The sequence below is a fragment of the Callithrix jacchus genome, chromosome 11 (assembly GCF_049354715.1).
Source record: "Callithrix jacchus isolate 240 chromosome 11, calJac240_pri, whole genome shotgun sequence".
In the NCBI taxonomy this organism is placed as follows: domain Eukaryota; kingdom Metazoa; phylum Chordata; class Mammalia; order Primates; family Cebidae; genus Callithrix; species Callithrix jacchus.
In genome coordinates, this window is record NC_133512.1 from 100,723,369 (window position 1) to 100,751,315 (window position 27,947).

At 35.9% G+C, this 27,947-nt stretch overlaps 1 protein-coding gene across 1 annotated transcript in view; it reads right to left on the reverse strand.

Annotated features, from left to right (window-relative positions):
• CNTNAP2 (contactin associated protein 2) overlaps nt 1-27,947 on the reverse strand; it is a 2,303,447-nt gene that overhangs the window by 1,401,323 nt on the left and 874,177 nt on the right. The window contains exon 5 of the mRNA XM_078343568.1: nt 8,306-8,453. Within this exon, the coding sequence (XP_078199694.1) occupies nt 8,306-8,453 (148 nt within the window). The remainder of the gene's footprint in view (nt 1-8,305; nt 8,454-27,947) is intronic.

Below are 27,947 nucleotides of genomic sequence, written 5' to 3' on the forward strand. Positions count from 1 at the left end.
TTTTGGTTAGAGAAATGATCTCAAATGAATGTGTGTTAAAGCAGCAGGTCATTTATGTATTTGGAAATAAAGCTTGATTTCATATTTGGAGCATAAAGCACAACATGGAAATGACAGGATTTAAGACTACAGAGGTAGTCGGTGGGTAGGGAGAAATTAAATTTCAAACCAACAGCTTGGACTTTATAGGCAATGTAGTGCCATTACCGATAGTTGGCCCAGATGTAATATGATCAGATTTGCACTTTAAATTTAAAATTGGCAAAATGCTTTAAAATAGTATAATTTAATATTAATAAGATTAAGAAATCTGTCACAAATATATTGATCCTCTAAGCAACATAATAATTCACATATATATGTACACTGAAATGAGACTTCTGTTGCTAACTAAAAACTCCAAATATGAAATAAATTATGTTCTCACATCTCTGTTTCTGTGTTTTTGAAAATGTCGGTTCTTGTCTTGAATGCTCCTTTACCCTTAATTTATGTTGCTTCTTAGTGAAACCTTATTTCATTAATCAACATAGGCCAGGCTTCCTTCTCAGTCATAGCATTTATCATACAGTATTTAAACTACATACTTATCCATTTATTCTGCCAAAAATTAGCCTCCTTGAGGGCAGGGTCTGTGCTTTAAGTTGTTTCTAAATGCCTGAATACAATACATGTTCTCTGAATTATAAAGACATTATAAACACAAAATGTAATTATCTGGGATGCTTCTATATGATACAGAATTAAACATCTCATTTAAGTAGGAAAACACAGGTTGACTTCCAGAACTGATTTTTTTTTTGCTCATTTAAACTGACGTAAGCATAAATTGTGAATGATTTTAATGAATATATATTATTATATGTAACATATATAACATATAACACACACACACACACACACACACACACACACACACATATTATACTGTGTTGAATAGTGTTTCCAAAAGTCTATGTCTACTCAGAACCTCAAAATGTGGTCTTATTTCAAAAATTGCGTCTTTGTGGATATAACTTGTTATGATAAGGTCGTCCTGGTTTAGGGTAAATCCCAATTGCAATAACCGGTGTCTTTAGAAGAAGGCTATGTGAAGACACAGAGACACAGACAAAAGGGAAGAAGGTCACGTGAACATGAACCCAAAGGCAGAGACTGAAATGAGGTAGCAACAAGAAACACCAAGGACTGCTGGCCACCAGAGGCTGGGTGAGGGACATGGAACTGTTTCTCTCTCCAAGCTTCCAGAAGGAACTTACCTTGCTAACACCTTGACTTCAGACTGTGCCCTCCAGAACCAAGACAGAATACCTCTCCATTGTCTTAAACTTTGTCTTAAGATTGCAGAAATATTTCATGGAGACCCTAGGAAACCAACACATATGTATATGACAGCATCTCTTGCCTGGGCACAATGAGAGTGAGGGGAGTTTGTCTGTCTCCCTATAAGAGGGTATTCTCATTACAGATGCAGATGTGCCATCAACACGGCACAAAAAGGACCAAACACTGTCTTTTATTTATTGGTATCTGACTTTGCCTGATACATTTTCTTTTTTCTCAGGCAGCACCAATTTTCCGCCATGATTTGCATTGGGTGACATAGAGGTTTTATTACTTATTCATCCAAATTAAAATACTATATAAAATTACTTTTGCTGTGTGTACCTTGGTTTCCCGAGGTGCTGTCCTTACTTTTAAGAGGACTCTGTCTAAAAGCTAATTGAGTATTTGCCATCGAAAACGCTCTCCACTTTAATCAATACACCTTGTTTGGCTTTTTAAAATGAATGTTTGAGTAACGCAGCCATAAATGATTTTTTGAAATTATTAATCTGAGAGCTCTTCCTTTTGCTTTATGATGTCCCGCTGGTATCACGTAAGAAGATTAGTGTCTGTGCTGCGGGAGGAAGCTTACTGAATCAAATGGCATGGGACGTTATCTCTAAGTTTTAAAAATAACTGCATGCACTTGTTTCAGCTAAACTTGTGGGAAAACCAAATGTAGAGAAAGAACAATGATTTAAAATTAGTTTAGATGTATTGAAATTGGAATTCATATTACATTCAAGACAAGTCAGGAAATAGGAACAATAGAAGCCCTAAAGGCTTTAAAGCAGTGGCCTGGAACTAAACTTCTCCACCTGGAATAGACTCAGCGTCTTATTTCAACCTTGAGAAGTACCTAATTTCTCAGATGACAAAGTGATCATGGAGGAACCACACAGAGGAGAGATGACAGACACAAGGGGAATGACAATAGACACACCATCAAAGAGAAACAGTTCTCATATTATGATTTCTCTCCATGTAGTTTTATGGCAAACTCTGCAGTAAAAGAAGTCCCAATCCCTCACTTGCAGGTTTCAGATAGATTTCCAGATACACCCTCTCAGGAGTTTCCAGACAGATTAGAGAATTCATCTCTCTTCCACAGGCACGATCAAAACTGTATTTCTCCTTACTGAGACTCTGGAGTACACAGCACTGCTATTCTCTAGGAGGGCAAAATGGGGGGCTGTGTCTGATCTACCTTTCCCCACTCAAAGTTATATGATTCCTTTTCTCATGTAAAAATCAAAAGAAAGCTCTTGAGACAACAGTTCACTAAGTTTAAGAACACAGAGTATCGTCTTCTAAGGGCTCATTCTAATTTGAATTCTAGTATAGAAAATTTACACCGGAGTAACTTTTAGAAAGTGTTCCATAGCCAATATGGTTAACATATACATATTTTTAATATAGACATGTATATTTTTCTTAGAAAACAGATAAATGTAATTTGCATTCTTCAAAAATAATAAATGAAAAACAATCTTATTTGCACATTTTGTGTATGCGATTGTATGAATGTGTCCTTCAAAGTCAATATTTTAATCCTTCTAGAGCTAATTTTTGTATAAGGTGTGAGGAAGCAGAGACATGGATGAAACTGGAAACGATCATTCTCAGCAAACTGACACAAGAACAGAAAACCAAACACCACATGTTCTCACTCATAAGTGGTGTTGAACAATGAGAACACACGGACACAGGGAGGGGAACATCATATACTGGGGCCTGGGGGGGTACGGGGGTTCGGAGGAAATAGCAGGGGGTGGGGAGATAGAGGAGGGATACCATTAGGATAATGTAGATAGTGGGGCAATGGATGCAGCAAACTACCACCATGACACGTGTATACCTATGTAACAATCCTGCATGATCTGCATGTGTACCCCAGAACTTGAAGTATAATAAATAAATTTAAAAGAAAGTTTAGAAAAAGTTCATGTTTTGGAAATTGAATCACCAATGCAACAATGTTGATAGGTGGGACTTTTAAGACACGAATAGGTTGTGAGGGCTCTGTTTTCCGTTATGAGATGATGCAAAAAGAAGGCCCTCACACATCACTTGACCTTGAGCTCCACAGCCTCCAGAACTGGAAGAAATACATATGTGTTCTTTATAGATTACCCAGTCTCAGATATTTAGCTATAGTAACACAAAGCAGACTAAGACTGTGTGGTTAATAAGATGACTGGTCATTACATTTTTACAGTAAAGACAGTTTTTAGGATGATTAAAGTTTCATTTTCCAAACTAAGAAAAAAGAATAGAGACCGACATTTAAAGAGTAACTTGTCTAGGTCCTTTATGTTATAAAAAGACATGGAAGAAAAATAGTGAGATGTTTTGTTTCCTCTAAGCTGCACTGTCTAATATGGTAGCCAGTAGTCACATTATTTAAATTTGAATTCAGATGAATTAAAAATTAAATCAAATTAAAACTTTAGTTCCACAGTTGTCTTAGCACATTTCATGTGCTAGTAGCCACATGCAGCTAGTGGCTAGAGCATGCTGATAACATCTACATCTTTGTACAAAGTTCTGTCAGAGAACATTGCTCAGGCCTATTTTTATCTCTTATTTTCTAAAATATCTTGAATCTTGTATTAGTTTCATGTTGTTGTTGTAACAGATTATCACAAACTTGGTGGGTTAAAACAACAGAAATGTATTCTTTCACAGCTTTGGAGGTCAGAAGTTCCAAACCAGTGTCACTGAGTGACATCAATGTGTTAGCAAGATCACACTCCCTCCAGAGAAAGTCTGTCTCTGCTTTCCCGCTCCTGGGTAACTGCTGGCATTCCTTGGCTTCCCACCATATCACTCCAGTCTCTGGATGCAAGGTGTTCACATTCACTCCTCCTTTCCCATCTGGGAAATCTCCCCCTGGCCACCTCTTATAATGACACATGTGATTGCACTTAGTGCCCACCTGGCTAATGTAAAATCCTCTCTCCCTGCCATGATGGTTAATTTAGTCACATCTGCAAATATTTACATGCCTACAGCTTGCAAGAATGAAGTCTTTATGTTATGAGGGGCCATTACCCAACCTACTACATCCAACTGAAATGCTATGTTTTTTAATTTTATTTTATGTTGCTACATTACTCCACTGGAAGTATTAACATCATAAATGTTAATTCAGTTTCCCAAAGCTATGTGATTTTCCCCCTAAAGGGGCTTATACAGCAGAAAAGTCTGGCTTCCTGATTTCCTTCAGTTATTTTTCCTTGGAAAAGCCCATGATAGCACAATCTCACAACTTTATAAATCTACTTGTAACCATTATAGAACATGTGGTCACAGTTTAAGTCCACACTTGTGGACTCTTAAGTAACCTCACTGACAATGTTTGCTTTACAATTATTATTGTTAAAGAAAGTCACCTCAAAAATGAAATATGTGTCTACTGATTGTAATGAGAATGAAAAAGAAAGTTCCTTGCAAAAACTATTTAAAACAAATGGATGATTGATGGATGGATAAACGGGAACCCATGGAAATATGAGCAAGATTCTTGAACAAACACTTGAAAAACACAGGGTAGACATATGACAAATACACATAACGTTTTTTAAAAATCAGAAGAATCCTCATTAAAACTAAAATGAGATAAGAAAAACACTCACCAGAGTGGCTAAAACTTTACAACAATACTAAATATCTTAATTTGTAAGTATCAGAATTTCTAGTTTATTACCTTGGAGACTTCAAATTGATATAACCAATTTAGAAAACCTGTGTTGTTATTGGCCAAAGGCGAACAAAGGTATTTGCTAGTTTATTAATACCACCCGCAGGTCTATACTCATCAGAAACCCTTTTAGTAATTCTGTAGAAATAGCCAAAAACTAGAAATAATTCAAATGTTCATCAGCACGAAATAAACAAAGGATTATAGAATATTCATATGATAGAATAAAACTAAGGAAAATAAACTAATATCTCTAACGTCAGCATGGATAGTTCTCAGAAATATGATTTTTAACTAAAGAAGTCAGGTGTAAAATAATGCATCTTTTACGACTCCATCGGTATGAAATTATTTTAAAAAAAGAACGAATCTATGGTGATACAAATCAGGTGTTTACATTTAAGGAGTTGCAGTAACTGGGAGAAGCTCTGATCAATGGTTGTGGGGTATTGATATAATGTTTCTGTTGAACTCTGGATGGTCAGGTGGGCGCTACTTTTGTTGGGATCGAAACAGAACAGTGATAATGACCTTTGGCCCAGAATACCTGGTTTCCCTTTCAGATCTATCACTCAGGCCATGTTCTTTTGGGTAAATTTTAATGTTTACTATTTTTATTATGATTAACTCTATTAAATTATTTGTCCCACTTCATCTCCCTCAAAGATCATGGCTTTCTCATCCACTGTGGTAATGCTACCATTTAATATATTTTATCACACATGAGAAGTGCTCATTAATAATTGCTATTCAAATAAATTGCACATACACATCCATCACAGTTTCCATGAAGGATGTCACATATATATATGTGTGTGTGTGTGTGTGTGTGTGTATATGTATTTAATAAATACATATATATGTATTACTGAATTGCACATACACATTATAGTTTCCATAAAGGATGTCACATATATATGTCACACATATATGTATACACACACACACACACACATCATAGTTTCCATGAAGGATGTCATATATGTGTGTGTGTGTATGTGTGTATGTAATACATATATATGTATTTACTAAATACATACACACATACATATATATGACATCCTTCATGGAAACTATAATGTATACACACACACATACACACATCATCATGGTTTCCATGAAGGATGCCATATATATATGTGCATGTGTGTGTGTGTGTGTGTGTGTGTGTGTGTGTATGTGTGTGTATACATTATAGTTTCCATGAAGGATGTCATATATATGTATGTATTTAGTAAATACATATATATGTATTTCTAAATTACACATACACATCATAGTTTCCATGAAGGATGTCACATCTATATATGTGTATGTGTGTATATATACATATGTGTATATATGTCACATATATATGTGTGTACGTGTTACTGAAAGCTAAACATGGTTCTTAACAAAGTTTGTGATGGTGACAAAAATATCACATTTTGTTCTGGCCTTCCCATAATGATGCTATGCTGAGAGCCAGAGTGTGTGTGAATATCTGCTATAATAAAGTGGTAAACAAATAAACCGTTTTTGAGAATTTTTCAATGATTTCCACACCCCCTGTTCTGTAGTTTGCACATAACACTGTTGCCAGTGAATTAATAAGACAATATTTGGGCATTATTATAGCTAATATTTTTACCAACTTCTGTTGATAAACTTTACAGAGGTGAAAGCTACATATATTCTTTAATATAAAATACTAAGTGTCTAGTGCATTTTAGAAAGCTTTTCTAACAGGGACATTTGAAATTTCTGTTTAGAGTGAACTCATTTCTGTGGGTTTATAGGAATGAGTAGGAAAGGGGCTAATAAGAGACCTTTTGCAAAACATAGAGGAACCAATTTCCCTCCTTGTTCTACCCAGCAGCCTTGCTCTCTCAGGCAATTGTAAGAGCAGGAAGAAAAATTTCTGGGAATGAGGAAAATATATTTTATAGGGAATTCATATTTTGAAGCTGATGTTTGCAAGTCATGTGTTCATAGATTAAATTTATACTGTCTAGTAGTCTCAAAAAGAAACAACCACAACTGAAGACAGTCTTTCAAGCAGTTCTGTGGTGTTGCCTTCACAGAAGCAAATAAGCAAAGATAAATCCTCTCAAGAAGAATTTACCATCAACCTTGGCCATCAAACATAGTTCCACAGATAAAATTTTAACAAAAGTGAGGTCTCAGTAAAGAATGTGAATAAGCATAAGGATAAGGATAAAAATGACAGACAGACAAAGAGGATAAAAAGAAAAAGAGGGAGGAAGAGGAGTAGGAGAAAACAAGTACCATTTGCCTAAATGAGCAGAAACAATAGATAGAAGAATTATAATCCCCTGAAATCCAGATGTTGGAATCCTTAGTTATATGCATAATGTACTTAAGAAATAACAAGAGAGACTTAAGGTTTGTTTAAGGGATAATAATCTCTTTAGATGACCAAATAGATTTGAAAAAATAAATTACATTTGATTGAGAAAACATCATTAACTTTAAAACCCAGTGGTTGGCTTTAATACAAGAAGAGGCATAACTTAAAAGAGACATTTGGTAAACTAGAAGGAAGTTCTTTGAAATGTTTTGAAAACACATCATAAAGACCCAAATAGCTGGGGGCGGTGGCTCATGCCTGTTATCACAGCACATTGGTAATCTGAGGCGGGTGGATCACAAGGTCAAGAGATCAAGACTATCCCGGCCAACATGGTGAAACCCCGTCTCTACTAAAAAAAATACAAAAATTAGCTGGGTGTGGTGGTACATGCCTGTAGTCCCAGCTACTCAGGAGGCTATGGCAGGAGAATCGCTTGACTGAGAGGTGGAGGTTGCAGTGAACCAAGATCGTGCCACTGCACCCCAGTCTGAGTGACAAAGCAAGATTCCATCTCAGAAAAACGAAAAAGACCCAAATAAATGAATAACAATATAGTTTTCTCCTTTTTAAATATTTCATAAGACCAGGCAATTTTATTAATAAGCTTTATAATTTTAGTCTATTGAGCAAAAAAAAAACCTTTCCAAATCTTCAACCTAAAGTATAATTAAGACATAGTGACATGTCTCTTAGTTTCGGTGTGTATTTATAATATACAGTTATAACACACAAATAAGAAAACAACCTTGTATTTATATATATATATATATAATATATATATATATGCATGTACATATATGTAAACAAGAAGGTAGTTTATTGTCAGAGAAAGCAAGTAATGTTAAATACTTTAAAATGAAACAGCTTACTATTTAAATAAAGATAACAAAACCTGCCACAAATGTAAACAATGTGGTACTCACAGTAAGAACAGCCATAAAGCTCAATTCTGAGCCCAATGCGGCCTTCTCCGTTCCAATCCAGAGGCACTATGCGCACATAGCGGGCGATAATTGGATGCTGTAATTCATGGCGGACAACACCATCAGAGTTAACGTTTCCAGGAAATGCCTGGAAAAGAAACGGTATCTCAAAAATTGGGAAAAATACTTTAGTAACAATCATGTTCCCTATAGGATAGAATAAACACAAATTTTATCCAATGGTAGGGCTTGCAATTTCTTACACCATAAATAATTTTAAGAAAACGACTTCCCTACTTTTAATTTGAAAATAAGTCCAGTTTTAAATGGAAAACTGGTTAGATTTTCTCTGGGTCCTTTCACGGGTGTAAATACATGTTAAAAGAATGAAAGACTATATGGCATCTACTGTTGTGTTCCATACACATTTAAATGAGTTCTAACATTTTGCACTTAATTTATACAATAAATGCTTTTTATAGAATCAAGCCTTATGTTTTGCTTTCTAAAATTCTCCTCCACATTTTCTCCCATAAAACCATTAGAAATTTAAAGATAACATTTCAACACTAGTGAGATAAGAACAATTGAACATGTTGTGAAGAGGTCAGGGTTTGCTACCTTTAATTGGAGTAGACAGATTTAGAGAATTTGTTCAATGGATGAGAAACATGTTCAATTTTTCTCATTATAAAAGATTCTGTCAAAATAATAATTATCCATGAAATTTATCTGATATTGAAAGTTCACATTGTCTTTTCTTTTTCCCCCAATGGAGAACAAGTGGATTTTAAGGGGGAGGGGACATACATAACAGTATTTCAACAAGGATTTACAAACTATCTATTTTATAATAAGTTAGAACAAGATAATATGGGATATTCAGGGATGTGTGAAACCATATGCTCAACTGAAAAAGATTATCATCTGATAAAAAGGAAAATATCAGTATAAAGTTATAATTCAAGGAGGATTTAAAGAAAGAAACTATTATATTTTAGAGGATATAATTCAAATAAATGAAAGCTTGTACTATTTTTAACATGAGCAGTTTCAACTTCATATATTCATTCTAAATGTCCCTGTAATAGATAACTTGAAGTTTTAGCATTATCTTTTAGAAGATATTTTCTTTTAGATTTATTTAAATTATCTGAAATTAATACAAATAATTTTAAAATTATTTTTTAAATAATGAAAAGGTGCAACACAGGCATTATATTACGTTGTTAATATTATGTTGTCTTCTTTACCTGAGGATTGAATTTGCTTCTATACAAAACCAGGAGTTCCGTCTTAAAAAAAAAAACTCTAATAATTATTTTTTAAAGTTAGACTACTAATACAAAATTAAGAAAGAGAGATTTTTCTTTTTTTTCTTCCATACAGTATCTTGTACATTTTATTTTATTTTATTATTTTTAATTTCTATTTATATTTCACTTTAAGTTCTCGGGTATATGTGTAGACCTTGCAGGGTTGTTGCATAGCTATACACATGCCATGGGCTACAGTAATTAAAACAGCATGGTGCTGGTACCAAAGCAGAGATATAGACCAATGGAACAGAACAGAGGCCTCAGAAGTAACACCACACACCTACAACCATCTGATCCTAGACAAACCTGGCAACAGCAAGCAATCGGGAAAGGATTCCCTGTTTAATAAATGGTGTTGGGAAAACTGGCTAGCCATGTGCAGAAAGTGGAAACTGGACCCCTTCCTGACATCTTACACTAAAATTAACTCCAGATGGATTGAAGATTTAAACATCAGACCTGGCACCATAAAAAACTTAGGCAATACCATTCAGGACATAGGCATAGGCAAGGACTTCATGACTAAAACACCAAAAGCAATGGCAACAAAAGCCAAAATAGACAAATGGGGTCTAATTAAACTCCAGAGATGCTGTACAGCAAAAGAAACAGACACTAGAGTGAACAGGCAACCAACAGAATGGGAAAAAAGTTTTGCAATCTATCCATCTGACAAAGGGCTGATATCCAGAATCTACAAAGAACTAAAATAGTTCTACAAGAAAAAAGCAACCCATTCAAAAGTGGGTGAAGGATATGAACAGATTCTTTTCAAAAGAAGACATATATGAGGCCAACAAACAAATGAAAAAATGCTCATCATCACTGGTCATTAGAGAGATGCAAATCAAAACCACATTGAGATACCAACTCACACTAGTTAGAATGGCGATCATTAAAAATCTGAAGACAACAGATGTTGGAGAGTATGTGGATAAATAGGAACATTTTTACACTGTTGGTGGGAGTGTAAATTAGTTCAACCATTGTGTAAGACAGTGTGGTGATTCTAGAGTCTGGGATCTAGAAAAGGAAATTCCATTTGACCCAGTAATCTCATTAGCAAAGAGCAAAGAGTTTACAATAGCAAAGACCTGGAACCAACCCAAATGCCCATCAATGATATAGAGAAAATGTGGCACATACACACCATGGAATACGATGCAGCTATAAAAAATGATGAGTTTGACTCTTTCGCAGGGACATGGCTGAATCTGGAAACCATCATTCTCAGCAAATGGAGACAAGAACAGAAAACCAAACACTACATGTTCTCAATCATAAGTGGTTGTTGAACAAGGAGAACACATGGACACAGGGAGGGGAACATCACACACTGGGGTCTGTTGCAAGGTGGGGTGCTAGGGGAGGTATAACAGGGGGTGGGGAGATTGGGGAGGGATAACATTAGGAGAAATACCTAATGTAGGTGATGGGAGGATGGAGAGACGCTTTTAATAAAAAAGTACAGAATAGCTTTGGAATTGAAGGCATTGGCTTAAGTTCATCCAAGCATCACAAATGCAAGTTTGTAGATCTGTTACCCAACCTGCATTCCCGTCAAATTCTTGCCCTCCAAAATACAAAATGTGTAATGTAAGGCCTAGTAATCATGAGAAGTATATTGAAAGATTTTCTCTGCATTTAAACAATTTTATATGAATGTTAGATGGTACCAGCAATCTACATAATAGATAATGTTTAGTCTATAACATGAACTATTACATGTTTTAAAAATTGAGATATTCCTCAGTGATGACCCCTGCTGTCCAGCGAACTGCATATTACCACTCCCTTTTAAAAATAGCCATATCCTTCTGTAATCCTTCATAAAACAAGACGATTTGAGCAGGAGGTCTTGAATTTTAACACTAAACAGGGCATCCTCATTGAATCTTGTTGACACAATTTCATCAGGAAAAAACATTTCTAAAAATACATTTTCTTTCTTTGTAGGTACTTTTCTAGCCAGCTTTTAGTTTTACAAAGAATCCAGAAATCTAACTAAGTATTCTATGAAATCATGGTTCTATTTTAAGATCTCTATTGGTTCTCTGAACCCAATCTTGCTTCAAATGCAAGAACAATTAGAATCCTTGACCAAAATCACTTGAATTAAATCTGCAATTGGATATGGGTTCATCTAAAATTTATGATCTTAAATAATGCTCAACAAAAGCCACCAATTGTTTCAAGTTAAACAATTTTAACGAAAATTAACTATATGCTTAGCATGTTGCTAGGTTTTATGTAAATATTTAGAAAAGCAACACAAAAATTCTCCTGAAACACTGTCCCTAAGATATTTGCAATCTCATGAGGCCTAAAATAAAATCTGAAAAGCTATTGCAAAAGGCAGCATTAAAAGGAACTATGGAAGTGCATGATGTAACTAGTAATTTTACCTATATTTGGAGTTCTGTGAATGCTACATAATCTGGCAAATTCTACAGAGTTAGAGCTCAGCTGCATAGAAGGACACAGCAGTGTTTGAAAGACAAGAGAGAAAGGGCATAGGATACACTGAAGAATAGGTTGGCATAAAGGAGGATTTCAGACCTAGGGTATAAGACCCAGAGTCCAGAGACAGTTATGCTGGACTTTTGCTCTGTTTGGGTAACCTCCCTAGGACTTAACACAAAGAATCCTCTCCCCTGTATGTCTCTCACGAAAATTAGCCAGGCGTGGTGGTGCCTGCCTGGCTTATTTGTAAAATGAATTTTTCAACTAAGATTGTAGATTCTCTGAAAACATGAACCAAATGTGTTCAGAAAGAGGCAACAAGGAGTAGGAATAAAGACACAAGTCTGACTGGGCAAAAGTATTTCTGTTGAAAAAACTATAAATGTTTTAACAGCTTCTGTCTGATTAGAAACAAAATAAAATAGCATGTGTTTTTGTTGTTGTTTTAAGACGTGACTATAAAAGCCATATTGATGAGATCCAGGGTAATGGAAAGTCATAGAAGCAAGAAGATCAGCATCAAGGAATGTAGTGGTATGGGCAATAAATAAATTAAAGACAGATTTGATATCAAAAGAAGAATTATTAACATTTTGAAAGAAGGAAGTAGAAGATATAAACAACCTATTCCAAGATATTAGTGTGCAGGCACTGGTGACGGAAAAGGGAAAGAGGGAATGATATGATGAATATCGATTGCTCAACTGCTCAGCAATCTCTTTTCTTCGGGCAACAGCATCTGGATTTTCTTTAAAAAATTCACTCTTAATATTCTACTCTTGCTGCATGTGGTGGCTCACACCTGTAGTCCCAGCACTTTGGGAGACCAAGGCGAGCAGATCACTTGAGGTCAGGAATTCGAGACCAGATTGGCCAACATGCTAAAACACCATCTCTACTAAAAATACAAAAATAGCCAGGTGTGGTGGTGCCTGCCTGGCTCTCAGGTACCTGGGAGCCGGAGGCAGGAGAATCACTTGAACCCAGGAGGTGGAGGTTTCAGTGAGCTCAGATCATGCCACTGCAACTCCAACCTAGGTGACAGATCCAGACTCTTGACCAAAAAAAAAATATATATATATATCCACTCTTAATCCATATGATGCTAGAGAGGCAGCCACACCATGCACTACCACTAGGGGTGGACACCAAACTCAATGAGAATCAGTTTTAGCCCTTCTGCTAAATGATTCATTCATACATTTACTTATGTATTTATTCATTCATCATTCATTCACTCAGGAGATATTTGAGAACCTTCTATGTAGCAGATATTGTTCAAATCAATAGTGTAGACAGAGTTGCAGTTTTCATGGCATTTATATGATTAAAGTACATAGTGAGCTTTTCTTCATATGCTTGCTGGCCACATGCATGTCTTCTTTTGAAACATCTCTGTTTATGTCCTTTGCCCAATTTTTAATGGGGTTGTTTTTCTCTTGTAAATTTGTTTAAGTTCCTCATAGATGCTGTACATGAGACCTTTGTCAGATGTGCAGTTTGCAAATATTTTCTCTAATTCGGTAGGTTGTCTGTTTACTCTGTTGATAATTTATTTTGCTGTGCAGAAACTCTTAAGTTTAATTAGATCCCATTTGTCAATTTTTGCTTTTTTAATGATTGCTTTTGGTGTCTTGGGCATGAAATATTTACCCATTTCTACGTCCAAAGTGGGTGTTGCTATATTGTCTTCCAGAGTTTTTATAATTTTGGATTTTACATTTAGGTTTTGGAAAAAAAGGAAATACACTATTGGTGAGTGTGGGAATTAGTTCAACCATTGTGGAAAGCAGTATGACAATTGCTCGAGAGCTAAAAGCAGAACGACCATTTGACCCAGCACTTCCATTACTGAGAATATACCCAGAGGAATATAAATCATTCTACCATAAAGACACATGCATGCAAATGTTCAATGGAGCACTATTCACAATAGCAAAGACATACAATCAACCTAAATGCCCATCAAAGGCAGACTAGACAAAGAAAATGTGGTATATATGTATGTGTGTGTGTGTATGTGTGTACACATATATACCATGGAAAAGTATGCAGCAATGAAAAAGAAGGAGATGGAGCTAGAGTCGATTATCCTTAGCAAATTAATTCAGGAACAGAAAATCAAATATCACATATTCTCACTTAAAAATGGGAGCTAAATGGTGAGAACTTATGAACACCAAGAAGGAAACAACAGATACTGGGGTGTCCTGGAGAGTGGAGGGAGAGGAGCAGAAAAGATAACTATTAGGTACTCGGCTTAATACTTGGGTGATGAAATAAACCATATAAGAAACCCCTGTGACATGAGAATTTAGCTATTTAACAAACCCTCACATGTACTCCTTAACCCAAATAAATATGCAATATGTATATATTCAATATTTTTGAATATTTTGAATATATAAAACATTGTTACATGTAATATGTACATATTGTTATATATGTAAATTGTATAATTATACAATTACATATATAATTTATGCATCGGCCAGAAAGGCAAATGCCACGAGCATACTGTGCCTGTCTGTGGGGGCAGCAAACAATCCAGTATTGTTGCAGCAGTGTGGAGAAGGAATGAACAGGGGAGAAGATGGAGACGTCAGGGACAGAATGAGGAGGGCCTGAGCACTATGATCACGCTCCAGATTTCGGTTACGAGTGCTGGAAGGAAAGCTATTGGCGAGTTTTAATCAAGAAATTTATACCTCACATGATTATTAAGACTGAGGGCACTAAAATCCCCCTCTCTGAGTATAGAGAAATTTCTAGGAGGAGAGTAGAAGACAACAGCATAATATAAAATACAAAATGATAGATAATATGATCACAAGTGCTTCCGAGGAGTGCGGTTGTTTAGGGAGGCAGGGTTTGGAACAGTGGTGTGGAAGAGCAGCGAGGCGCCTACCCCAACCTGGGATCCGCAGTGCACGGCAAGTGAGAAGAAAGCAATAGAACTGCAGGAATGGAGGTGCTTTTCCCACTGAGCTTCTCTTGGCCGTTTTGATGTTACAAAGGAGTGGATGTCAGAGAAAGAGACACAGTAAGCACATCTGCGATGACATCATTTGAGAATCTAAATCCAGAGCTTGCTAAGGTCTTTGGATTATTTGATCTGTTTCCTTTTTTGTTTCTGAGCAACTGACATAATATTGACTAATACAACAATATTTGAAGGGAAAGATAATTAGTGGAGATTTAGATATCCTGCACTTGAGATTTGAAAATTAAAAGATGTTATAGAAATTTGAGGTTTAGATTAATAGCATTTTATCTAAAGTTTGCCTTTGCTTTATTTATGGACAAATGCATGCTGTATATTTTCTTCAGGATTCTCAACATCAATAGTTTGTGCTTCTATTATTATTTTTATTATATTTTATTTTTAGGGAGAGGGTCTTGCTCTATCACCCAGGCTAGAGTACAGTGGCACAATCATAGCTAACTGTAATCCATGAATTCCTGTGATCAAATGAATCTCCCTCCATAGCCTCCTGAGTAGCTAGGACTATAGGTGCAAGCCAATATATTGAGATTTAAGACATTTTTCTAACTGAAGCTTTAAACATTTCAAAAGAATGTCATATGTGTAAACCATTGATTGTCTTGAATACAGAGGTGTAACTGTATGTAAAATGTCTCCATAAATATTAGTATTTGATAGGATAAGAAACATAAAATGTGGTGTAGTCATTGATTTAATAAAAACAGTGTCTATTATTTACGTATCTCTTTATTATTTAAAGGGTTCTAGTATAGTGTGTATTCTTTGTGCCCTAAAGAAAACTCCAAAATTGTCAGGGATGCTATTTTTTCAAATCAGGAAACAGACTCAGAGAAGATAAAAAAAAAACAAAACAGGATGTCGAATATCTAGTAAAGACAATCTTGGTCAATGTAACAAGTTCTTTCACTATCTTTGTTTGAGAATCAAATTGTCGGCCTGGCTCAGTGGCTCACTCTTGTCATCCCAGCACTTTGGGAGCCCAAGGTGGGAGGATCACCAGTTCTGGAGATCGAGATAATCCTGGCCAACGTAGTTAAACCCCATCACTACTAATATACAAAAAATTAGCTGGGTGTGGTGGTGCGCACCTGCAGTCCCAGCTACTCAGGGGGCCAAGGAAGGGAACTCACTTGAACCCAGGAGGCAGAGGTTGCAGTGAGCTGAGGTGGTGCCACTGCACTCCTGCCTGGCAACAGAGCAAGACTCCATCCCAAAAGAAAAAAAAACTGTTAGCTAGAAATAAATATATTCCCATTTATGTACAATATGTACAATATATTTTCTTTTTGATATTTAACATTATATATTTGAATATCAAACTTAAAATCTGATACATAATTTTTATCATATCACATCTTAGAGGCACATATGATTTCTGGCCTATTTATCAGATGATATATCATGCATTCATATTTTACTGCTCTATTTTTTATTTCTACAACTTTTTACAAAATCAGTGCTATGTTTTCTCCCACATTTACTCAAATCACCAGCAACAAAACTCCTCTGTGGTTTTAATACAAGTAATTAAAAAGTTTCAAAGACACTGTTTACTAAGGAAAGAAAAAGGAGAAAAGGAAGGAAACATTTGTCAGCTGGGGTGCATCTTATTTAGTAAGTACTAAAGTAAAGACTAAATTGTTGTAGGTCTTGAAAAGGAGCATTTTTTCACATAATATGACTCTTAAAAAATCATTTATGGTTTTTCATATAGGTGTGAAAAGGAAGAAGAAAGATATACAGCTGCTTTTTAATAAAATCTTTAAGATTTGGAAACCTGCATCAAAAATTAAAAACTTAAAGCAAAGTTGAATATTTCTTGCATAGAACAATATTCTTTATATTCAGACAAACAGTATACAAGAAGTGCTTTGCAGATGCATAAAAAATGCCAGCTGAATTTATCACTGAAAGATTAACAATCCATTTACCACAACTTGTGAATTTCATGTTCTTGCTATCAGATCTCTCTTTGAGGCAGTGATTTGTATATATGCTTAGAAGAATAGGGTTTATTATTATTATTGACATAGCATATATGTATCTCACAAAGATTGATATTAAGGAAAGTTAAAATCAATATAATAAAATGTTAAACCTATGGTTCTACTTTTAGAGTTCTTGTCTTATAAATTGTAAAAGTATACACCCAGAAGTTAGAACTTTTTAAAACATATTGTAAGTCATCCACAATGTTAATTTTAGAATAAGCATCACTGAAATTTTAATAACTGAAAATTTTCCACTAGGTGCAACATTTTTCTAGCTAAAGCAGGATTTCAGATGGTCGAAGAAGCAGTGAAGCAAAGCATTTCTGCAAAGTACCAGATAGTAAATATTTTAGGCTTTGCAGGCCTCATGTATCTCTACTCCATATTATTATTCTTCCTTTTTTCTCCTTAAATACACTGTGAAATGTGAAAACTATTCATAGCTCACAAACTTTAAAAGAACAGGTGTGGGCAAGATTTGTCCCATGGGCCACAGTTTGCCAGCCTATGGACTAAGAGTCTTTGAAATTACTAAATCTTTCTTGCAAGTTAGATAGGATGCAAAAGTCTAAGACTTTCCAGCCAGTTGACATTTAAGGACCAGTAAACTTTGGAAAATATTTTGTAATCCCTTGAAGCACATAATTTATCAAACTGAAGGAGACTATGTAAGTTATTAGAAGTATGCTATGTGTAATGCATGAACTAACATTTTTTTCTTGAATTTACTATTATGGGGCTTGAAGTGTAACAAAAATTATTTTATGATGAGAATAGGTATATTTCTTACTAAAACCTCACTTTCTAGGAGACGTAACATAAAAGATCACAAGCTCCTATAGCAAATGAATGAGACTCTGTATCTTCACGTAAAAGTTTTATTTAAGACTAAAAAAGTGCCTAAAACAATTAGCTATTGTGTAAGTAAATCTAGGAAGCCCTTAGCATACTGACAACAGGTCTCATAGGTGGGAAATTTAGTCAGAAAAACAACAAGAACAATTACAATATTTCCTAAAGTGAGAGATCTTATTTGCTTAAAATATAAAATGACTCTGTGGCATTGAAACACATATTGACTATTCTTTATGATAATGTACTAAACCTGTGATCACTATAATCACTTCCCTTTAATTGAAATTTTATTTCTTGCCAGATATTTTATATTTTATTTTCCCCATGCCAACAACTTATATAAAAATGCAGAAATAGATTTTCCATTTTGTGGCCTTAATGTGATTTTCCAGGACTAGTTATATTCCCTTTTGAGGCAGGAAGATAAGAAGGACCTTCATCAAATACTGCACCTGTTACCCTCCCAATCTGGCCCCTTTCCCTGGATTCTCTGCTCATCAGTTTTATCTAGCTCGCCTCACACATCCTGTAGGACTCAGCTCAGACAGCACTTCCTGACAGCAAGGACTTTGCCTCACCACCCCTCAATACCCTAGTTTGTAGGGTGCTAAGGATTTGTTTTCTGAGCACCAGTCAGGACTCTACTGATCAAAGCAGAATCTGGTCAAAACGGAAGGTGGGGCCAGGTGTGGTGGCTCACGCCTGTAATCCCAGCACTTTGGGAGGGCGAGGCGCCTGGATCACGGGGTCAGGAGTTCTAGAGCAGCCTGACCAACACGGTGAAATCCAGTCTCTACTAAAATTACAAAAATGAGCCAGGCACGGTGGTTCATGCCTTTAATCTCAGCTACTCAGGAGGCTGAGGCAGGAGAATCCCTTGAACCTGGGAGGCAGCGATTGCAGTGAGGCGAGATTGTGCCACCTGCACTCCAGCCTAGGAGACAGAGTGAGACTCTGTCTCAAAAGCAAACAAACAAAAAAACAGAATGTGATACGCAAGGGGGTCAGAGAAGTGCTGAGTAGAGAAAGGTGGGGTCCCTGGCCAGGGCTCCACCCTCAAGCCTATGCCCAAGACCCTAAGCGTGGACAGGCATTTCCGTTTTCACACCGAAATGTTGCATTTTCCGAGACCACTCTGGCCCACCACGCCCCTCATCCTGTGCCTATAAAAACCTGGAGACCCTAGCAGACACAGACACAGGTGGCTGGACGTCCAGAGGGGCAGAGGAACGGAAGAGTACAGCGGAATCCCGCCAGGGGCAGTTGCAGGAGAGTCTGGCGGCTGGGTGGCCCAACTCCAGGGAAGACCACCTTCCCACTCCATCCCCCTGCTGACCTCCCCATCCACCTCGCTGAGACCTGCCTTCACTCAATAAAACCTCACACCCATTCTCCAAACCCACATGTGATCCGATCTTTCCGGTGCAGGAACCCAGGATACAGAAAGCCCTCGGTCCTGGCGACAAGGCAGGGCGTCTAATTGAGTGGATGAACACAAGCCGCCTGTAGACAGCAAAACTAAAAGAGCTCACTGTAACACACACCCACCAGGGCTCCCGGAGCTGTAAACACTGAACCCTAGACACCGCCATGGGGTTGGAGCCCCACAACCTCCCTGTCTGCGGCCTCCGCATTGGTCTGAGCAGCGGGGCAGGGAAGAAGCGAGCCACAGCCCCATCACAGGCCCTGCGAGGGTAATATGGGGAAACTCCTGTTTCAAATGCAGTAAATAAACCACCTAAAACGAAGAGGGCAAAGAAAGAAACCTCTAGTTGTCCTCACTGTTCATTATCCACCAATTATAATTCATCAGCTACTAAATGGCACTCCCACCAGCACCATGACAGTTTACAAATGCCAGAGCGATGCTGGGAAGTTACTTTACACGGTGTAAAAAGAGAGGAATCCTTGATTCGGAGAAGCCCCCACTCCTTTTCTAGAAAATTCATTAATTACCTGCCCCTTATTTAGCATATAATTAAGGCGTGGCTATAAATACAGCCAGCCAGCAATCTCCAAGTGGCGCCCCGCATATGTCCTGCTCTGTCTAGAGCGGCCATTTCTCTGTACGCTGTGACTCTAAGAACCTTGCTTTGCTTGCACTTTGTTGGCTCACTCTTGAATTTTTTCCTGTGTGAAGCCAATAACTCTCCAGTTTACGTCCCAATTTGGGAGTTCGCTTGTATCAAGAGCATCCTGTATTTCTTTTTCCCTTTCACTCAATTGTGATTACTTCATTATGTTTTTGATCAACTCCCTGGCTGATTCAGAAGTATGTAAGTCAGCTGTGAGGTTTCAGACCACATCTCTTTGGTCCTGTGTTTCTGATGACCACAGTGTTCAGTGGTCAATAAATGTGCTTAAATAAATGAATATAACTGTGCATTTCCGAATTCCCATTCATTTATATTTCATAGGCTCTTGTTATTTCTGGATGTACAAAAACCAGTTCTGTTACCATTGGTAGTTAAAACCATCATATATTTGATAATATCTTACAGGAGAATAAAGTAGAGCATGCTAGACTGACTAAAAAAGACACCATAGTAATATATAAGGTTTTCCTAGTGGTAGAGGGATGTGGCTAGGTGTCAGAGATCATGGATAAAAAAAAACAATCATGCAAAAATCTGAAGAGAACAGCTAGGAGAGATGTAAAAATTAACCCCCCACCCCAATCATATCTAGCTTGTTCACTTGGGTAATTCACTTGAACTCTGCTAAAAATATACTCTTTGATTGAAAGACTACTCAAGCATTGTGAGACATGCCGAAGCATTCCATATGTATGTGCAGAAATATCCTATCTGGATACTACTGCTCTTGACTCAAATAAATACATCTTTTCTTCTTGATTTTGACAATGTTGTGAAAGCATTTTAGAACTATCTTACTAGAAGCATTAATTAATTAAGAACAGTATTATTTTGCAAGCAATAATTTGACTTTGAAAATCAATAAATTAAAATCGTAAAAATCAGATTCTTGAATTCTTCTTTTTATTATTTAGAGGGATCACATGATAATGATATTCAGTACATTTCATTCTTTGTGTTCATCGATTCTCAGCCTACTCAACCAATGGACTATCTTTTTAAGGGCTTCATTGCCTCCCATAGGTTATTTATCTCCAGTCTAAGTCCCTGACAGAAGAATCATGGAATCCTTTCTTCCTCTCTGATTCCCTCTACTTCCTTCTCTCCAACTTCCTTCATCTCTCTCCCTTTTTTCTCTTTCTCTCTTTCCTTCTGTCTTTCATTTCTTCTTTATTTCCTTTCTTCCATCCTTTCTTGTTTCCTTGTTTCCGGTGGTTTACTATAATACATGATTTTTTACCCAAGTCGCATTTCAGTATGGAAGGAAAAGGGCAGGAAAGCACTGCTCCACATAGTCATTCAGGGATCCAGGCTCACTGGTTGTTATTATCAACATCTGATTCTTAAGTCCACCAAAGAAATAGAAGACAAAGCGTATAGGAATGAATTAGGGTTTATGGCCAGATTTGATACAGAATGTATCACTTCTGCACACGTTCCATTGGTCATGTATCATACTGGTCTTAACCTTAGTGTTACAAATATGTGCCACAGAAGGAAAGTGAAACAGATTTGATAAATGTATAGTAGGGTTACATGATGCTTACTTTGAAATTCTGTGCTTATCTATATCATAATACTTATAATAATGAATAGTAAAATTATAATGTTTATTATTTTATCTCTCAGTGAAACTGCAGACTGTGCAGGGACCAATACTTCATTTTTATAAAAAAGAATGATAATAATTTTTAATATAGTACACTGAAAAGATCTTACATGAATAGTTTGATTAGTTTTGAGAAATGCAATGGTCCATGTGATCCCCACTCCCCATCAAGATATAGAACATTTTATTATCCCAGAAATTAGTCTTATCAATTTCATCAGTCAATATTCTTTTCAATTAATGCACTCCTCACCCTATGCATACAGTTTCCTAATTTCTATAACTATAGTTAATTTTGCCTTTTGTTTTTAACAGAGTCTTGATCTGTTGTCCAGACTGGAGTGCAGTGTCATGGTCTCAGCTCACAGTAACCTCCACCTTCCAGGTTCAAGTGATTCTCCCACCTCAGCCTCCTGGGTAGCTATGACTACAGGCACAGGCCACCACGCCTGGCTAATTTTTGTATTTTTAGTAGAGATGGGGTTTCACCACATTGTCCAGACTGCTCTTTAACTCCTGACCTTAAATGATCCGCCCACCTTGGCCTCCCAAAGTTCCAGGATTATAGACATGGGCCTCTGTCCCAGCCAATTGTGCCTTTTCTTGAACTTCGTAAGAAAGGAATGAAACATCACTGGCTTCTTTCACTCAAAACAATTTTGTTAAGATTCCCCCATATTGTTACTATCAGTAGTACATTTCTATTTTTCTGTGTAGTATTTCATCGTGTAAGTTTACTACAATCTGTATTCATTTTTGTGTTGATGGACAATGGTATGTTCCCAGTTATTTACCATTATAAATAAAATTGCTGTGAGCATTTGTATAAATGCCTAGGAGAATTTCTGGATTATAGAGTGGATGCATATTTGAATTTCTAAGATATTGACAAATAATTTTTCTCAGATGCTAATCTAACATAGCATCAGAAATCTATTTTTAATTTTATTCAAGTATATTATTTTTCTTTCCAAACTTCCTTTAATATTTTCTTTATCCTTCATGTCAAACCATAAGAAAGGATGAAAATAAATAGATAAATGATATCCATTTTGTAATATTTTAAATAAATATCTAGACAAACTAAGAAAAATAAATTTAACATTATCAATCTTGGCAATGTTAAAGTACAATCTAAGTGGCAGAGGTTTGGAGGTAGAAACGGATAAGAAAATGTGGTGGAAATGACATGGTAAATAATATATTCATCTTCTAAGTAAAGAGTCAATATTACCAAACTTTGATAGACAAGTAGAACAATTTTTAAGTATATTATTAAATGTAACAAAATTAACCAATAGAGAATTAAAAATATTTTCTCTATATATTTTTAAGACAGGGTCTTGCTCTATAGCCCAGGCTGCAGTGCAGTGGTGTGATCATAGCTCCCTGCAGCCTCAAACTCCTGGGCTCAAGCAATGCTCCGACCTTGGCCTCTTAAAGTGCTAGGATTATAGGCATGAACCGTCATGCCTGGCCTTAGTATAAGTTCTAAAAATAGGCCAGGTGTGTGGGAAAGTAAGTTAACTAACTAGTAACTGGCCCAATGAGTCATTAACCCATAGGTAATTTCTAAGTTGATAAGTGAACAAACTGATATATAAAAGTTTACAGGGAGAATTGAACAGGAACTAAGAAGGTATTGCAGAAAAAATAACATTGCTATTAAACAAATTTATTTCTGTACAAATTAATTAAAAATATATATCTTTATACTAGCTTGATAAAAACACGAAAAGCCTAAAACGATTATTGTGTAGGAGGGTGTCTAAAAATTTGGCTTTAACATTTCTGGCATATCACATAAATGGAGACAGAATTAGTTGCAAGGTTCATCTTATCTGTAAAAATAAAATCTGGAATCTAGAAATAGAAATTCCATTTGACCCAGCAATCCAATTACTGGGTATATACTCAAGGAACTATAAATCATTCTACTAAAGAAACATGCACACATATGTTAATCGTAGCCCTGTTTACAATAGCAAAGACCTGGAACCAACCCAAATGCCCATCAGTGATAGACTGGACAAAGAAAATGTGGCACATATACAACATGGAATACTACACAGCCATAAAAAACGATAAGTTTGTGCCCTTTGTAAGGACTTGGATGAATCTGGAAACCATCATTCTTAGCAAACTGAAACAAGAACAGAAAACCAAACATTGCATGTTCTCACTCATAGGTGGGGGTTAAACAATGAGAACACATGGACTCAGGGAGGGGAGCATCACACACTAAGGGCAGTAGAGGGGGCTAAGGGAGGGACAGCAGGGGGTGGGAAGGGTGGGGAGGGATAACATGGGGAGAAATGCCAGATATCATATGCACCATGCAACAACCCTGGATGACCTGCACATGTACCCCAGAACCTAAAGTAAAATTAAAATAAATAAATTAATTAAATCCAACCAGTTTCTTGAAGAAGCATAATACTCAAGGTACTGAGCCCAGAAAGAAACTTCCCAAATCCTCACATAAAAGAAACTATGCTATATGAAGAATGAAACATTCAAGAAGATATGTATAAAAAGAGCGACAAATTTTATAGAAAATACATTATGGTTTTCCTCAATGTAGCCACATGGAAAAATGCCAATCCTCAATTCAGTAAATACAAATTTATAGCAGTAACCGGGACTTTTGATTCAGGTATTCAGCTCCCTACTGACAAGCTTACTGTAGAAATTGTTTAGACTATATAAAAGAAGAGATAAGACTGCATTGCCTTCAGGTTATCCTCCAAAAACATTGCTTTTCTCAGGTATTTGATAAGTATTAATGGAAGCAAAAATGAGAATATACTCCTTGGAAAACACCTGAGGTAAAACTTTTTTCTAAATGTGGAACCAAGTGCTTTTTATAAGCGTACAATCAATGAAATTATCAAGTATCATTTAATGTGAGAATTATTTGTGATAGCAAGGTAAATTGCCATCTTTAAATTGTATCTTTTTCAAAATGTGAAATTCTTTAGTTGGATAAATTTATGCCATGAAATATTAATAATTCTAATACTAAATGTATTGTCTGATTTGAGCATGAATAATAACTTTACTCTTCCTCAATTTAACATGATTCCATTTTTATTATCTATTGCCTGATTAATACAAGGTAAAGTTTCTGCAAAATGCAGAAGAATCCAAAAAGTGACAATTCTTGGGTCTATAGATGTCATGTTTTCCAATATATCTCATCTTTCTTGGAAAGAAAAAGAAAATCTTTCTACATTGTTTCTCCATTTGTATTATGTCTAGTTTTCCATTCCCTTTAACGGCAAAACTTCTCATATAAATGATGTTTGCTCTGCTTTTCCCTCCTCTTCCATTTAGCAATTTGTTCATTGCTGTTTCTTCTTTTGAAACAAATCAGAAAAATCACTGATTATAATAAAATCATCTTTTAAAATTTTTTCTTGAATATCTCCCATAGTCATTTTTCCTGGAATCTTTCTCTCTGAGGAACGTATCTATTTTGTATATTTCTATTTGATTTTCAATTGATCCTCCATTATCTTTGTTGGATTTTTTTTTCTTTTTCTATGGATTGTTAAAGGTCATGCTGTTGTCTCCTCTTTCTCACAAGTGACATCATCTACTTTTTCATCTTCAAAAGTAAGTCCTACAGGAATATTTTGCTGTCATTATCTGTTTCCTCTACTACTTATATTTATTTTCTGACCTCCTCAGAACCTGGTAGCTTTATGCAAAATCAGTCCAATCTAGAAATACCTCAAATGTGTATTTACTGACAAATGGGTTAATAAAGTGTGGTCTAGCCACAATTAACTACCCAACTGGATTTCTTTCACAGTCTAACATGGGACAAATCCTACTTGGGCTGTTGAATCCCACCTTCTCATCCGACTCTATTCTCCCTGTTCCATTAGCTATACTTCTACGGTGCTGTCGTATTCCTTGAAATCCCTCTCAGCTTCAACTCTTTTAATGCAACAAACCTAAAGTTTTGATTTCAGAGGAAAAATAAAGAAAACAAAAAACTCCACCAAATGTCTTTTACCTAACTCACCTTTCCAACTCACTTCTTCAATTACAATATTGTATTCTTCTTTACTGACCTCCCAAACCTCTTGAAGAGGCAATTTCATATCCAAACTTCCCCAGATATAAGCTCATTTCCATCTCTCTCCTATTGTCCTGCAATTAGTCTCCTGCACTAATAAAGTGAAATCTAAGCCTTCTTGATCAGTTTTCACCTTAGAGAACTTTTTTGGTGCACGTGGTATTCCTGTAATGCCTTTTTCTCCATGAAACTATAATCCCATTTTCATTCTTGGATAGGAATTGCTCTCTGATTTCTTCAACTCAGTCTCCTTCTAGGAGGTCTCATTCCAATCCAAATATTAGAGATTGAGTCCCATATCCACATCTCCAGTCCTAAGTTAGATTTTCAGCTAGGCCAGAATTTCCAACTTTCTATTAAACATCTTTATTTGAATTGCTGCAAGATGTTAAGAAATTGCCTTTTGATCATCAAAACTTTATTTTCTATTTCCCACCACCACTGTTTGCTGAGGCTGCCATTCTCCTAGTCCTCCAGATAGAATCTCTGTCACATCCATGGCTCTTGTTCTTCTTCCCTCACATCCACGATGTCCCAGGTGCTAGACGTCCTGCCTCTCTAGTAACTGCTTTCACACTTGTGGCCGCCATATTTTGCCAAACCCTCCTTCTCCCCTGATAACTCTCAGAATGCTCTCCCAGCAGCCACTCCTCAAATTCACTTTATATACTACCCAAAAGAGAAATCTTTTGAAACGAAAATCTCACTCTGTGAGAATCTAATTACTTAACCTAAAGTCCAGTTGCAGGTTGCCTTTGTTCATACCTTGCCAACTCAATACATTGAAATAATAATTTGCACAATTATTACCCTATGTTTTGTTTATAGGATGCTAAATGATTCACTTAACAGATTCTTTTCAACAAATTAACATAATTGACTTAACTGAAGAAAAATATTTGTTATATTGGCACCATCCATATACAACCATTGAGTTGTTCTTAGAATTTAAGTACCTCGTTAGACAGCTTCTGATTTACAGGAGATGTATACGTTTTCCATCTTTAATGTTTTCTTTTATAATGAAAGGTTGATTCACTTCTCACGCAATGTGATGGGTATTACTAGAGTGATGCTATATTTCCTGGTACCTATGAAAATTGTATTTGCATTCTAAGCTGAATAATTTAAACCTTTATATAGATGGCCACCACTTTAACTTCTGAACACATTTTCCTCATTAAGGGGAAGCAAGAGTGACAAGGAAGACAGCACACATTGAAGATAAGTAAGTCCTCTGATGTGAAGCTACTGTCATAAAATGTTATCCAGAGCAATCTCTCTCTCTCTCTCTCTCTCTCTCTCTCTTTCATTTTGTTCTGTTTTGTGTCATTTTTTCCTCCTGGAGTAATCAAGTGTGATAGATGCAGGTTTGCAATAATTTTAAGGACTTTTTTTTGTTAAGCACTGGTATAAAGCTAATAAGCATTGGGTTTTGTCTGCCAATTATATACAAACAGAGATTCTGAGGAATAAATAGAGATCTTATTCTGGATCTGCCTGTTTGAATAATTGTACCAAAAAAAAAAAAAAAAAAAGAAACAGGTCTTAAGAACTATTAGGTTATTTTGAGAATACAACAGTGGTACTAATAAAGTCTATTTTAATTAAATTCTCTTTGGAAAATATTCTGTGAAACTAACCAGGAGAACAGTAGGTATGATAACATCCTGGGAAGAAATAAAAAGAAAATGAAAGAAAATCTCTAAGAGAAAAAAAAGGCATTCCAACAATAAACTCAGCATTATTTGAGATGGTGTAGTCATTTCCATATGTAACTTATTATAAATAGGAATAAAACATTTTTGAATTATATAAGTAAAATTCTAAAATATTTTATATTTCTTAATAAAAAATGTAATTGGTGGAAAAAAGCATATGCCATTCATAATGTGTTTTTCAGTTATTGAGATGTGGTAATATTTTGTTAGTGTAAAAGGAAACAAAATTATACTTACGGATCCTGTCTTCTTTATGTAGTTTTGATATTAGTATTCCACTGTCACTTATTTCTACTCAGATACAATCCATCTGTGTTTCACACAAATACCTATGCATTATAATGCTTTCACACATGTCTCAGGATCTATCTTCAATTTTATATACACTATGAATTTTCAAACCATGTAAATACATTTATATTTTGAAATCCATAAAAACTATGTCAGGCTGGGCACAGTGACTCGCAGTACTTTGGGAGGCTGAGGCAGGTGGA